This window comes from Ambystoma mexicanum, chromosome 3q (genome assembly GCF_040938575.1).
Source record: "Ambystoma mexicanum isolate Mex_15411 chromosome 3q, UKY_AmexF1_1, whole genome shotgun sequence".
Taxonomy (NCBI): Eukaryota; Metazoa; Chordata; class Amphibia; order Caudata; family Ambystomatidae; genus Ambystoma; species Ambystoma mexicanum.
The window spans coordinates 672,440,099-672,456,141 of NC_090926.1; the positions used below are offsets into that span (position 1 = coordinate 672,440,099).

At 46.3% G+C, this 16,043-nt stretch overlaps 1 protein-coding gene across 2 annotated transcripts in view; it reads right to left on the bottom strand.

Moving 5' to 3' along the window:
* LOC138582867 (cytochrome P450 2B19-like) overlaps positions 1-14,243 on the bottom strand; it is a 296,134-nt gene extending 281,891 nt beyond the window's left edge. Inside the window, exon 1 of one of the 2 annotated variants that reach the window (XM_069654557.1) lies at positions 13,996-14,243. In XM_069654557.1, the coding sequence (XP_069510658.1) occupies positions 13,996-14,160 (165 nt within the window). In that variant the 5' untranslated portion in view covers positions 14,161-14,243. The remainder of the gene's footprint in view (positions 1-13,995) is intronic. The other variant, XM_069654559.1, reaches the window with a different exon arrangement.
* Positions 14,244-16,043: the final 1,800 nt, after the last annotated feature.

The following is a 16,043-nucleotide window of genomic DNA, read 5'->3' on the forward strand; positions in this document are numbered from 1 at the left end:
AAGACCACTTTATATTAGATTACTTCACTACTAATTTGGATAATTATAACACTTATAGACAGGTAAAGGAGGGATGAGCCCTGAAGCACTAGATGCAAGTGTGGTTATTTCTGTTAAACTTGAAATAATGGAGAAGGTCCAAGATTGAACAGTGTTACGGCTTATTTGTCAGCACCAAGCGGACATTTTAAGGAAGACTGTTGAACTGTCATGTTGGCGTAATATGTTAGAAGTTTGGCAGGGGTGCCACTCAAGGTGGTGCGGGTTGGATCTTGAAGGAACCTGATGAAAGGGAAGAGCGGGGGCGCATTGTTATGGAATGTTTCATTAATTTATTTTAAAGCTAGAGCAACAAATGATAAAACGTGTTAAATTAAAAATATTTTAAAAGTCTTGTAGGACAAAATGCTCCCGTTTTTAGGGCCTTTTGCCACTGTGACATTGATTCAAAACATGTTTCATGAATCTACTCTGAACTTGCCCAACGCCACCTTTTTAATCAGCTTGGTAAAATACATGTTATACTTAAACCAGTTTGGCCTGTTGCACCCTTATTATGTGTCACCACCCCCACCTTATTCTATTTGTACTCTGCTGGTTTGCCCCAACCGCCCCCCCCCCCCCCCCCTCCCGCTATATTGATTTTTATAGACGCCACTGGTAAGAGGCGACTTCTCTCTTGTGTTCGCAAAGAAGGTCCGTCAGTGGCTTCATGTAAAATGCAAGGACAGCAGAGAAACAGTCCTCTGTTTTTTTTCGATGCTTTAAATTACCGCTTTCAGAGAAGAACATTGAGAGGTTGCCATCTGGGAGGGAAGCAAACCACCCGAGGCTGTTAAGTGTGTTCAGAAACTAACGTGTATAGGGTTTTGTCCTTTTCTGAGTGCACCTGGGGTCAAGCTCGGACTACTTTCTCCATGATCGTGGCTGGACAGGTTAAGCTGCCATTTGGTCGGTAGTTGCTTGGCTTTCTTTATAGTGGAGGGTGTATTTAAGTGCCGTCTAGACACCGGGCCCGTCAGTGTGCTGATGATGAATGTTCTTGCGGTGCACCAGGTGTGCATTGTGGCATGAATGGCTGCCCATTCTTCAAAAAGTGCTCTCAGGCCTGGGCTCGATAGGCCTGGAGCCGTCAACCCATTTAGGCAGCCCTTACACGCCGAGCCGCGTGGTAAAAGGGTTGCCTGCAGGGGTCAGTGCTTCTGATCAATTAACAGTGGTAGCACCAAAATGTATGGTAGCAGCGCACCCACCTCCCCTTTTGCTTCTTAAATCAGAATCACAGACCGCAACAGGCATCCATTTTACTATGCTGCTTTGTTGAGTGGTAAGGCTGCCTGAGGAATTGGCGACTCTGATTAAGGCACAAAAGGAGAGAGAGGGGCGCACTGTCATCATACATTTTGGCGCAGATGAGACCTGTAGGAGAAATGCTTGCTGCCTGTGGGGGTGGGAGTCTGATTAAGAAGCAAAATTAGAGGTGGGTGCAGCAAAGGGTATGATAGAAATGTAGATTCTTCGGATTGGATCTCAGTGCCTGCCCAGGCTCAGAAAAAACAATTTCGAGCTTCCAAACTCCCACCCCCTCCTTGCTTACAACCCCCGCCCCCCCCGTCCTAGATTGCTCATCCCACTGAAAGCACCGGGAGCAGGTGAAAAATGGAGGCCTCGTCTGCAAAGGATGGGTTGACCTGCACAGGACCGGTGTGGAGGCGCTTCAGGAACATTTGTTGCAATCTTAGGGAATTAACGGTTTCCTCTCACAAAAGGAAAAATGCGCCATACAAATTCTGAAAATAGACCATAAACCGGATCGATTTTGCCCTGATTCGATAAAGGTGCTTTAACACGGTAATCCCAAAGTGCAATCACTGTGTGTTATGAATAAATAATTACAAGTTGGTTTTTCAATCACAAGAAATTTTGTGGCGCATTTTTCCTTTGTGAAAACCCTTCATTCCCTGTTCTAAAAAGAGGTAGGGGTCTTTGCCTCGTTTTCCCCTCATACCCATGCAACACCTGAGAAATTAGAACCTGAATTGGGGCGCATGACCCAAGAAAGCTGGCACGGACTAAACCCCAAACTTTTTGCTTGTTGTAATATTAGGTTTTTCTTTTTGTGGAAGGTCCTTCATCATTTCATCCATGAAGGAGGAGGATTGCGAAGTGACAAAATGCTGGTTGTGGGGACTCGTCGCATCCCTACATTTAAAGTGATAACAAATTACTACCATTTAACTCACTGGTACTCATTTTATCTATGGAAGTAAGAGGAAAGTCAAAGCTGTGTTGCCAGAAATCTAACCTCAGCATTGTTATGGACTGGACCGGTGGTCACACAGGCCAGCTGGATCAGTGCTAGGGCCACCAAGCACACCAGGATACTGCTGTGGTCACATATCACTAACTGTTGGGTTTCTGTGGTCATGCAGACTTACTTGGTTGGGCACCTGGATCAGTGCTGGGGGCACCCAACAAGGGCTTCAGTTGCTGTGGTCACACAGTGGGAGAAGGTTGCTGGGGGCACCCGGACTTCCTGATGTGGCCATGGCCACACGGCTGGGAAGTGGCCTGGTGGCACCCAGGTAGCGCACAGATCTGGGATCACCCAGATCGACAGAACCATGAACACATTGCATTAACCTGCAGGCCAGAAATGAGCCACAAGTGCCAGGCATGGAGTCTGCCACCATATTGACGCATGGGCCGGCTGAGGCTCCTATTGGGAGACAGTCATGACACACTCTTAAAGGGGACATTACCACACTACTGCTTTTTCATAACAAACTAAAAACACCACCAATACTTGGCCCACTTGTGAACCATGTGCAAACAAACACATACATTAAGACTGAGTCAGATACAAACATCAAAACACTCACAACTAGTATTAGACTTCTTTTTGCTTAGTTTGCGGGTGATGGTGGGAGTTGGGGAACTGCTGGTGGCACATGGGCTGTTCCAACATCCCCGGATGACATGCTGTGTTGGGAAGAACTCGGACTTGGAGAGCCGAACTCCCTCCTTCCCAGACACACGGAGTACTCAGTCAACAGCAAGTTCAAACTGTGGTTTATTACAGACAAAACCAACAGGGATCAGCACAGGGAAAAATGTAATCCGTGCACACTCACTGTTCCTCGACTCTTAGGCCAGTTTTACACTACTGTTACGTAGGGTGACGTCACAACCTAGGCCCTTCTCCAGAAAACCTATCAGGCTCCACGATTGGGTGTTCAGCACCTTGCCACCTATGGTGGACACTATCGATGTTATTATACTGGCCCTTGCATCTCAGGTGACTGGCCTGGTCCATCCCCTAGGTACTAACCATAACAATGTTGAAGTGTGGTGGGCTTACCATTGGTTATTGTCCATTGCTACCCACCACTAGGGTACTAAACTGTGATTGGCTAGAGCCGACGTCCCCATGCCTGCGATCTGTAAAGATTTTCAGCTCTCTGTGTACCCTTTCAAGGCAATAAGAATGACTGTGTGTCTACATTGTAACTTGTGTGTACTATCTTAGTCTATGAGAGTGCTCTGCTGCTCGGTGCAGCACTTGTCTCACATTGTAGCATATTTGTTGCGGTCTTATGTCTGGCAGCCTGAGACGGCTCTCTTTCCCACAGCTGGTCGCTGTCCATTGACTCCGTCACATGTTCAGAGACCACGGATTTGAGCTGTGTAGCTCTGAATGAGGAAGAATTATTTGCGTTTACTGCAGCTGGTGCTTTTGTTGTCTGGACTGGAATGTCATCCGTATCTCGTGGCCTTGGCTGTGGGTCCTTTCCCACACGTCTTACTCCTTGCCCAGAATGAACCGGCTCCGCTCGTCTCTGGCTTCGAAAGGCTTGTGGCCTACTGGAATTTTCCTAAACCATTACAATGCGGTTTCTACCGTGTCCATGCTATTCTACATTCTCCATAGATTAGTCACACTTGGTTCTGTCAGGTCCATAGGTGCTCCTGCATTTCCATTGGGTTATTTGCATTTAAGCATCTACAAGCTTTCTTCTTGCGGTTTCAAAATGCTACGTTTAGCTAATGGCAAAATAGTAAACGCAATGACAGTATGTATATGCGTCTATTCTCCAAACATAGAACTGCATAGTCGTGTTCTTCATGTATTCGAGTGCGTTTGTGTCCCGGAGTGCGGATGGCACGAGTGCTTCATGTCTAACGCTGCTATGTCGTGGTGTCTCTAACAACGTCAGCAACATGGCTTCTGAGTGCTTAGTCCAGGCTTTCAATAGAGGTTTCTTTGGTCACGACTTGTGGTTCATCAACCACACTGGGGTAAAGCCACACTGCACCTTGTCTGTAGGGCTGGGAGAGAGTGTATGGCTGGCATCTCAACACATTTGTCAATCATGGGACCACTGGGAATCGGTCCGAAATTGAATGGGTGGTTGCTGGCCGCCTTCCTTGTCATGAATTTCGTAGGAAGGGGCGGATGGGGTAGGCTTCCCCATCCCTCTCAGCTGGGTTACTGGGTCCATTTTAAGCATGCAGGTAATATGATGGATTATGGTTTCCAATACACATTTCTACTGAGTTCACTTTAAGCGTTACAGCCTACGCAGGGTCTCTTCACATTGAGAAACCACTTATTAGAGCAAGACGTATCTGAAATGAAAGACACTTAACTCGAGATCACCACAACAACAAAACTAACCGGAGAGCTTTCAGATGCAAGGAAACCAGCTAATGAAATGCATTCATAGATTCTCCAGCTACGCAGGACATTGTAATCCTGTACTGACAGAAGACGTCCTGTGGACATAGCTGAAAGATTCTGCACAATCACAGGTGCATCAGTGGGATGTACTTTAAATGCTTGGAGCATTAGAGCTTCCAATGCAGGGCTTGAAATACACACTCACTTTTCATGTGCTAGCTAGCAAGCATAAAAAAAACCATACACTGTAATTGCATAAAAACATTTTCTGTGTATATGAAGCAAGCAGATATGTTGGTCTTAAGAAGACAAAGGGTTACATTAAGATTATGAACTGGACTAGGGTATTTAAGCTTGCACAAGGATTCTGCTAGAAGGTTTATTTTGGAGTGGAAAGCCCTAAAAAGATCAAAGGGGATGTGTCTAGGTTTCAAACCACAGTGCATGACATTCCCTCATTTGTTACTTACTGAATTACCGAATACAAAACTGTTACAGTAAGATTGTGGGTTTGTTTCTTTTTTTTTAACCAATTTATTCAAAACAAACCGGCAAAGAGAAAATTAACAATTTACACACATAAACCTAAAACTCTCTGAATTTAAAACACAGCGTATAATTAAAACCCACCCCCAACAATAAACTACGATTTAATGATCACATCCAACATTGAGGAAGGGTAGAAAAAGAAAAGGAGAAAGAGAAGAAAAAAAACCCAATCAAGTTAAATAATATACATTGTACTAGTTCACAGCATTTAAATATCAGTACTTACAGTACATAAAAGCCAACATTACCATTTCCCACAGATTTGAACAGCTTTTGTTTCTTATGCAGTACTGATTCATAGTAAATGCATATCTAGACATTCTTTGGAAGAGTGGAGTTAATTTCCACGGCAACTAGAGTTCAAATGCACCACAGGAGGACAGAAGATTTAAAAGCAAACATAGTGAGAAGACACCAGCCAGCATGTGTTCGTGAACATGCCAACAAATCGTTGCTGCTGTGCTAGGGCTCTGCCAAGTACAAAAGATTACAGCGTCTTGCCCTGGGGTTCAAGTCAAGAGTACACGCGGGTGGCCGGAGTCCCCCCACTTTTTTCAGAAGTCCACCCACTTTTTTCTGAGGGCACCTTGATATGCTAATTTCTGGTAACACCACATTCAAGTGGTATGTTAATGAGTTCCCCTACTTCTTTTTTAATAGGTCTTGACCCCTGGGCCTCACAAACCCATAGACTGATGTTTCCTATATACCCAATGCTGGCAGCAGTAAAGTAGCTGAAAACATTTCTTTGATAAGACGTAGACTCATTGGAGGATACCTTACGATGACATTCTATCCGCAGCAGTAATGTGAAAGTAGAAACATGGTCCCTCTGAGCCCTTCTCAAATGCCAGTATCCTGTTGCTGCTGTCTTCAAATTCCAGGGTCTTGTCCCAGCAACAGGTCACCCTCCAATACATGCCCCTCCCGTGCTCACTTCTAGGCCATCCTCTGATTTCAGTTTCATAGCTGCGAGTTAAGGTGCCTCCTGCGGGGAATCCGGTCAGGATCCAGCGCACTATACCAGACCTGGAGTCAGAGGCTGTCCCAGGCCCCGCAAGTGGGTGCTAGAGGGACAGCCCACAGCAACAGAAGGCCCCCACAGTAGATGCTAGAACATACAAGTGCTACTTTGGCAGTTTTGCCTGGGCGGAGGCCTCTTACAATGGAACTTCTGGGACACCAACCTGTGAAGTGGAAGCGCCCATAAACCTTCAATCAAACTAGGGAAACCCCCTTCCCCCACTAAGCTGAATTGACAGTTGGTGGTAGCTGAAGAGAAGAAAAATGGTTCCAGTGAAGGACAAAGGGTGCCTATTTGTTTCAAAAGACTATTTTATTAAGGAACTTTTAAAGACGGTTATTTTTGCAACAGAAATTCGCAGAAATGTAATAATTTTGTGGGTTTTATGTTGTAGCCTTCTCTGCCACCTTGGGAACAGAAATGGCAGGAATTGGGTATTCCACGGAAAGTGTACCTGATGCCAATGTGAAAATCAATACGGATATGCCCAATGATAATCCACAAACATGTACAAAGTTATAGAATTTTAGCCCAAATATTTCACGCTAAAAATGATTAGAAGGGCGAAACAATGTCTCACAAACTGGAGATTTGGACTGGCATGTTCTGCATAAAATATGTAACGTGCTTATGTAATTTAACTGTACAAATGTGCAATTTATGGCAAAACTAGATTTTAGCTAAAGTAACTGTAGGAGGTTCTCGAAATTGTAAAACTTGCATCATAAACCTGACATCATGCCATTGAAACCTAACCAGCTGAGAGGAAGGCAGTAACTAACATCCCTAGCCAATCCAGTTGTTTAGAGGCATGCTTAGCTAAGCCTGCCCTACCATATAATTCTATGATGTCACCATGCTCTATAAAAAGGGTGGCTGACAGAACTCTGGACACACACTCCTGAATTTCCTGCGCCTGCGCTCCTGATCTTCTACATACATCTTGCAAGATTCCAGATCCCACTGCAATGCCAAAGCATAGCTGATTCCAGATTCCACTGCAAGGCCAAAGAATTGCTGACCATCCCAGCAAGGCCTCAATCCAGAAATCCCACTAAAAATCCCAATAACCGAAGGGAAAAGCTGTGGTATTCTTTTGGGAAGCATCCTGAGAACAGCCTGGCTTTTTGCCCACTAACTGCATGCCCGACAGGCCCAGCTGTTGTTCTGCTAGGAGAGTCTGCCACTACCTGGTGACCCGAGCCCTGGAGTCCAGAACCCGGTTGACTGTTCCTAATCCCAAATTTAAGAGCGGACTGAGTATTTCCCCCATCCCATAACACGTAGTCTATCCCATCTTGACTTTGTCTTTGTGCCACTCTCTAAGAAGCCCAATCCATACCCTGATAACTTGTATAGACTGTTCTAATTTTCTGTGCACCTTGTAACTCATTAATAATATTTGGAGTAATCTAAATTAATTCCCACATAGATCAGAACCCGGCGGGAAAAGTATGACGTTGCAAATCAATCTTGCAACGTACCGTGGCTTTCTTTAACAATATAGTCTAAATAATTTACTTTAAGTAAACTCTGCCTTTCATTTTTAAAACCGATTTTCTCTTTTGAACTGCTCTATTTTCCTAAAAACAAACCTCATTCTACCTTCCAAATCTCTCTCAATTCTATAGCCCTCCTTTCACTTCCGTATTGTCCCTGTGTAGTGCATCTATCACCCTGCCCAAAAACCGCATTACGATTCAGTGTTTCTCACACGTTTTGGCATTTAAAACTGCAAATAAGAGAAAATGCAACTTTTCCATGTCTGAATTCGGCTGCACTGGGTTTTCAATTTCAATCTGTTTTGTGAACTGTATGCTTTTGTGATACCTTACCTTAAGGTTGATAGTGCTTTAACATCCCTAATACTGTGATAAAACATGTATATCCTTAGTTAAACACACATAGAATTATTTGTCGAATTCTGAGTGTCATTTTAGGCTTGTGCAAAAGGGTTTGCCTCTTATTTTGTGAGGGAAGGTCGGATTTCAATTCCGTTTGCTGCCTCTTATCTCCGACTACCTGCTGCTTTTCTCTATCCACTCAGAATTCGATTATATGTGGGTTGAGGTAACATAGCAGGGGGAAAGCTTAACTTGGGTGTTAGCTATCCTAATTTTAAAAAAAGTACTCCTATTCAATTGTGCGTTGGACATCTTTTACTAGAAGGTTTACCAAGTGCATTGCTTCCATTTCCTTGTCATTATCATCGCATTAGTGATTACTGCCCAATAGTAAAATTTGTGTGATTTTTTTCTGAATTTGAAAAATAAATAAATATTGTATTTCACCAACCGCCCTGGTTCATGGTCTATTGTGACCCGGGGTATTTGTAAAAGGGGGTGTGAGATGGGTCGGGTAGCGGCTCAATTTGAATTCATTGAGATTAAAGAAAAGGCATTCCTTTTGAGCACCACATCCCAGAGCACCACATCCCAGGCTAAAACCAAGTGTCCTGGTCCAGTGCGTGACGCCCGATTGGAATCATTAACACTTGGTCTCATTGCTTATTATTATGTACAGGGGGTACAGAATGGGGGTCTCCCGGTATGAATGGAGCTCAGTGGCGGCCTCCTTTTTAGTGTTGCGGCATAAGAAGGCACCTAGCAGTTACCATTGCCGCTGCCGGAAGCAGTGCTCGACAGCCCCGAGACCTGGGGCCAGTCACGGGTTGCCTAGGTTGCGGTGTCCGGTCAAAGGTTCGAATCCAAAAGGATCAAATGCTATCGGGTCGAGTCAATAGGACCTAAAACAAAAGGGTCGATTTTTTTTTGTTTAATATATTTTTTTGGGGGTTTCTGTATAGGAAAAAAAAGTTCTTTTTAACCGCACAAAAAAAGGGGTTTGGAGGGGCACCCCCCCCAAAAAAAAAAAAAAAAAAAAAAAAAACCCTTTCGTTTTCGGTCCTTTTGATTTGACCCTATTGTATTTCCATCCTTTTGATTCCATCCTTTGACCTATAACCCTAGGTCGCTTCTTGCCACGCAGTGGTTCAAATGCTTCCATTTGCAATGCCGGGGACCAATCACAATCTCTGCATGCCACCACCACGACCCACAGAATTTATTTCTCATTCCATTCATGTCTTCTCTTTCCCCTCAAAACAAACTTCGACCACAGAGCGAGCATTTACCTTTCGTTATCCCTTTTCGTTATCCCTTTTCGCATATCACAGAGCCAAACACCGTCTGAGGCCCGGGCGAAAACACTCACCTCACACGGCGAGGTAGGGCTGCCACAGCACAGAGCCGCAGTGTTCACTTCCCCTTATTCTTCTAAGCTACCTTCACAGAGAGCTTTGCAGGAAGTTTTCGTTGCCATTCAGCTCTGATCAAGGAGCATACAGAAATCACCACCCAATTGGCCCGGGAAGAACCATTGTGACACCCAGCACCATATGGAGTGAAAATTCAGTTTGGAAAATATATATATGTATATATATATACACACACACACACACGCACACGCACACGTCCAATTTAGAAAGACCGCTTGGAGACCATTCCGGGTGGTCTTTCTAAATCAAAACGGTCATGGCCCTGCCGCACACGAGTGCCCGCAGGGGCTGACAGGTGTAGCCAGACAGATGAAGTTGCAGGCGCAAGGAACGTGTCTTTTCTGTGTTGTTTGTGTGTGAGAGACTGCGTGACTGTATGAAAGAGGAGGGGGGGGGGAAATGTGTTAAGCTGGAATGGGGTGGTGGGTGATGAAAGTGGGAAGTTTAGGGAGGTGCAACCCCGCACCCCTGATTTTCAGGAAATCCATCGGCATAGGGTAGGTTTGCCTTCATCGGGGGTGGGAGGGAGGAGTTTAGATGTAAAATGCCATATTTCAGCATTTTAAAGGCCCTACAAAATTGACTGCAAATAAAGAGGTATTTTTGTGTTCGGTCTTTAAACTCCAGATATATCACATAGAACCACCCAGCTCATGCTTCAGTTGCCAATGGCACCCGGACTGCCTGAGGTGGCCTTGGTCCCATGGCTGGACAGTGGCCAGGGGCCACCCAGATCTGCAGGGGGTCTGCAGTACCATGATCAAACAGTGTCAACCTGCAAGCCAGAAATGAGGCACGAGGCGGACGTTGCCCCATTTTATCTGATGCCGCTAATTTTATTAAGTTTGACTTTAAAGAAATGTACAGAAGTATTGTAATATAGTCACGTTCGAGTTTTATGCATGCCAGTTTAAATGCGCATAAATGTATTTTATAATTGGCTCTAGTCTGTCTGTGCTCTTGTGTTTTTTTATATTTACCTAATAAACTTTGAATCTCGGACGTGCCAGGCATGGAGTGCACGTGCTGGCTGAGTCTCCTTTATTGGTCCAATCTTAAAAGGGGACATTGCCATAAGCATGGTGTTAGGATTTTAGTGCCTCCCCGGCAAAGAAGCCTTTTGCCACTGCCCGTTCTCCTGGCAAGTGAACCACTTTTGCTACTTTCATGGCTAATTCAACACCTACTGGCTTGGATTGCTCTGCCGTGGGACTTGCTGTAACCTACTGTTTACATATCACTCTGTACAGCAGGCGCATTAGCCCAGTGAATCGCATTCTCTAGCAGTCCAAATGAGTCCCGATTTGACCTGAACTGGCCTGCTGCGACCTATACTCTAGTAGTACCTAACTGATCTCAACTTTGTATTCCATTCCTCACCCTCGTAGTTTATTGACTTTGACCGCTCCCCTTTGGCGACCTGCAACACTTTAAGCTTACAAGCAATTTCGAATCACGGTCCCCTGTGACCCGACTTGAAGGGTAAAGTAGGCGTACACCCGAGGAACCGGAAATATTGCTTGTCTCGGGTAGGACAAGCACGCCTCAGAAAGGTGAGCCTGTGCCGGCGTAGATGGAGGGGTAACAGACTGGCAAGCCCCCACTAAAAAAATAAAAAATAATAAACTGTGCTTCACTCGAACTACACATTCCTGAATGAGGCGGACTCGCAGCACCGTTTCAATTAAGATTTAAAGGTTGCATATTTCCAGTTTTTTGATACTTAACTTACTTCCTGTAATTAACAAAACACCTGGTCCTATTCTTCCTCGTCACTCATTACATGAAGTGAATTCCACCCCGACCACAAGACTCTCCTCCCCTCACATTCGTGTTTTGCTTTAAAAAATAAATTTAGAAAAATCAAACACTACACAACAGCATATTTGACACAGAAGAAAATCGTTCTCTGCAACTGACCCATGTGGTTGCAGATCGCTGCAAGTACATTTTCCAGAGAATGTACTCCCTGAAACGGCAACAAGACACACCCATTCTCCTCCGATAATGACTCCAAATACCCAGAGGAAGAGCCAGAGCGATGGTCGCTCAATCCATCCTGAGTATGATAGAAGCGGCTTATGCCCCTGACCAGACAGACCAGAAGCCATAAACAAGTGGAGGGATTTGTGAAAAGGAAGGTCCAAGTGCACAGCAGAATGTTTTTCCTGATATCCAACAGATCTAGCCAATTCTCCTCCATCATAGAAGGAAGAATTGTTGGCAAAACCACCTCCCTAGAAAGTTAAAACAATGAGAAAGCCTTTTGCCGGATCGCAAGAGTATTCCTTCTGGTTTCACAATACAGAAAAGGCTGCCCATGCCCATGGGCACCACGTTTCTCTATCCCCAGCGGATATGAATGGAAATAAAAAAGGACAAAAACCTTCAAAATACGCTGCATGCACGGCACAAACTGAGGAAGTTGCAGACCAGTGACTAAGGGGAGATCCCTGGTAATGGACATAGCTTGAGACTAGCAATGCAAAACTCATTTAAAAAAAAAACACAATAGGGCATGGGGTCCTAAAAGCAGGAGGCCACTAACTCTTGAGGTCATAAAAAAAAATAATAATCCATAAATAGAACTATCTATGCCACTGCAAGGGCAACCGTTTTAGGACAAGCTCCAATAGTTAGAAGATGCCGCAAGGAGGACTTCATGATTTACGTACCATCAAATCTCCATTACTGGAAACACCAGTCTCTGCTGCAGGCCTTGTTGTTTAACTTCAATAATGATTGCTAAGGGGTGGGTGAATGAGTGGAAATTCAAGATAAAAGGGGGGCAAGCTGCCATTTTTCAAGATGGATCCAACAATATTTTGAGTAGTAAGAGGGAACCAGCCTGGTTGAGGCTAACCAGGAGCTACAAAAATGACCTGCTGGCCCCACCTCTGAATTCTGGAATGCACCAAGCCTATCAAGGGAAGGAGGAGATTCTATTCTGGCCCAGGGAGAGAAATTACCAAACCCCCTGGCTCCTAAACCAAGGAGCATAAATGTGCCAGTACATAATGGCTGCCACGTGCAAAGGCGGCCAGGAACTGGTAGTAAGAACTTTCAACAAACATCTGCCTGAAGATCACCTGAGATGGAAGAAGCTCCTGAGATGGCAGAAAAATGCACATCTTCAGCTCCCCAGTATATTCAAAAAGACAACAAAAAACACAGGGGAGACCGGCAACCAAAAGAGGCCCTGCTAATCATTTTCAGAGTGGCCCCATATTATACATTTTGAGCAAGCCCAAACCCTTTTCCCCTGAAAATTTGGAAACAAAGACCCCTGGTGTGGAGGCCTACTGGGAACTCTCCAGAGTCCACCCCTCCTTCTCTGGTTAGAATGTGCATGGCCACAGCATATCCCTCCAAAGAAAGCAATAATACCCACGACGGACGGCTTTAATAGGCAGTATCTGCCTGACCAGGTAACATGCCGCCAAGCAAGTGGATTATAGCCAATAGCACCCTGGCATAACAATTGGCAGGTAACTGGAGGGCTGTAGAGGGTAAAGGCAGGCAGAGAAGGGGGTGGCAAGGAAGCACGCAGAACCACTTGGATGGGTCGATATACAGACCATCACCTGTGATGAATGATGTGGCACACAGCTAAAACAACTCCAGCAAGGCTGCGCAGGCATCGATGGGGTGTTTCTTTGAGCTTCTGTCACTTATGGTAGGGACCGGATCGTCAGACTCGGGAGTACACTTCATTTGAGGACAATAACACTATTGCTTCCATTAAACTAATCCATAAAGCTTTTCTCATTTCAACTTTTAAAAAAACACATTTCTGTACAAGCTTATTTGTGAAATGCATGCTACAAAGACATGAATATTGTTAAGTACAAGGTATGCATGCATACACGTTTGTAGAGGTAAGACCGCATAACGCAAGGACGCTTGGCCAGGGGACTCGGACTAATTTGGTGCGGTGGAGCAAGTTTGGGAAACGTATGGAGTTGGTGTATTATAGGAAAATGAGTGTTTCTCGGAGCACAATGATAAAATAACATTTCGCTTATGAGAATCTTAGAGGTCTAAACTACTAAAAAGGCACGCATTAAAGCATAGCTCTAAACTCACACGCTTGTGCGGGTGTCACCCGCCTTGTAAAGGGCTGACTCACCCACCAAGCCTCCTGCACGCTCATTTATTCCAATGGGCGTCTTGCAAAACAAATGGTTGAGAACCATGATTAAGGAACAGCAAGCACGAGCTCGTCCCTCTCCAACCTCTGCAGGATAAAAGGCAGAGTAGGCTCCGCTGAGATTCGAATCTGTTCCCTGCACGCAGATAACTAACAAATCATGAAATCGGGATCTTTATTTACCTTCTCTTGACCAGTAAACACCTGAGCTAACCCCTTTCTCTCTGTTACTTTGCCTGCCAGAGTTGGGTGCACTGAGACGGTAGCAACGTACTATGCAAGGTGTCAGGTAAAACACGGTACTGGAGTCTTACTTCCATGAGCGTTTCATAGGGCGCAGACTTGTCGATTTGATGCAGGTTGCCGAGAAGGGGCCATGGCGTGGGTCCGGGGGGAAGGTGCGGCTTCCTCTTCCAGGAGGAAGAAAGCACGATGATGAAGAGGAGGCCGAGCACCCCGGCGAGCAGCAGGGGCAGCATGGTCGCGCCGTGAATACAGACTTCCTAAGTCAGTGCTCGACCAGGAACACGGGCTGAGTATTTGACCGCGTCCGTCACGCCCCTCTCTGGAGACACTCCTTCGGCCTCGGGAAACGTGCCGCCCGCGGATGTTTCTCCGGTAGGGAATCGTTAGTGCGACCAAAGAGCTGCTGAAAACACAAGCGAATGGAAGCAAGCGGGGACAGATAAAGAGGACATGTAAGTGAAGTTTCCAAAAAGCCCTTGCGCTGTTTTAAACTTGGCTAATGTCCATTCCCAAGCACTTGCATCAACACCAGGAATGACTTCAGATGGCCATATACACAATTGGCATTCCTTTACTGGAAATGCCCAGGTACTCAAAATATTGTTAGCTTCCGGGCGGGTCGCACCAACTACCGGGATCACCCGGGATTACAGTCACGCTGCGTTCGCACAGCAGGTGGACTGCAGGGAGCGCCCTGTGGCATCCAGATCACTGGACCTGGATACCAGAGCTGGGGGCACCCAGCTGACAGCACCCTTGGCTCTGGGTGCCCTCAGGCTGGGGCTGCAACAATGGGCCGTGGTCACATGGCAGGACAAAGAGTATGATCACACAGAGACAGAGTTGCCACTTCCTGGGGCTCTGCTGCAGTGCCCCTCACATGCCAGCTGAGCTGCTTTTATTCAGAAGAGTCATGACAGTCATTGTTGCGTAGTAATACGCTGTTGGGCGCCTGCGTGAGCCAGAACGAGGCTCACGCATGCGCAGTGTTAATAAACACGGCACGTGCGGCAGTTCGCGCCGGGGACCTAAACCATCCACATGTCTCCGGCGTAGCTCCTTGGATGTATGCGCAGCGAGTGTGTGTGTGATTGCGTGGGCCCCCCCAACACCCCCACAATACTCAACACTGGCGACGAGGACGGCACGGGAGCCATCCTCCACTCCGGCAACGTTCTAGGAGAGGAACATTGACTCGCGTTCACACAAGTCCACGCGTATGGCCGGCGGCCATCTTGGTCAACATGTGAAAGGCAGTGGTAGCAGCCCGTGAGGGTGCTCGTGCGCCACTTGCACTTTTGCTTTGCCCAGCAGCAATTTTTGGAAATCCCACAGCCCTTACATCTACAGGACTGTGGCACAAGTGATCAGGAGGAAAAAAGGGTGCAGGAGGAACACCACAACACAAAGGGGACTCAGCACACCAGCCCAGCAGCCACAGAAGGTGTCCAGCAAGTACCGGTGAGTGCTATTCACCAAGATGGGGGAAGAGGATGACCAAGATGGTGCAATTGCCCCCATCCCACGCAGGATGAACAGCACGCTAAGCCCCATGCCTGAATTGGATACCACAGGCCCTCCATCTAAGCTGGGTCCAAAATGGCTCCTGTGGGTGAAACGGCTAGAAATGTTTTTCACGGCCGCGGGGGTCACGGAAGATGCAGAGAAGATCGCCATCATGGTATACTCGGCAGGGGTGGAGGTACACAAGATCTATGACTCGCTGACCATCCCTGTGGCCACCTATGTTGCAGTGAAACAAGCACTCAGGGATTACTTCCTCCCCATGGCAAACGTAAACTTTGACAGGTTTGTCATGGGCGCGGAGAAGCAGCGAGAAGATGAATCATTGGACAAGTTCTGTGCGCGACTCCGACACCTAGCAAGCTCCTGTAGATGGGGTAACGAAGAAGAGATGGTTCGTAACCAGTTGCTGCAAGGGTGCAGCTCTGGAAAACTGCGGAGGCAGGTTTTGAGAGAACCTGGGCTAACCCTACAACAAATCCTAGACATGGGGAGAGCGTATGAACTGGCTGATGCCAGGGGGACAAAGATGGACGCAGCTACTCATGCAAAGAAGGAGGAAGACGCTTTTGCAGTCGGTCGCTATGCACCA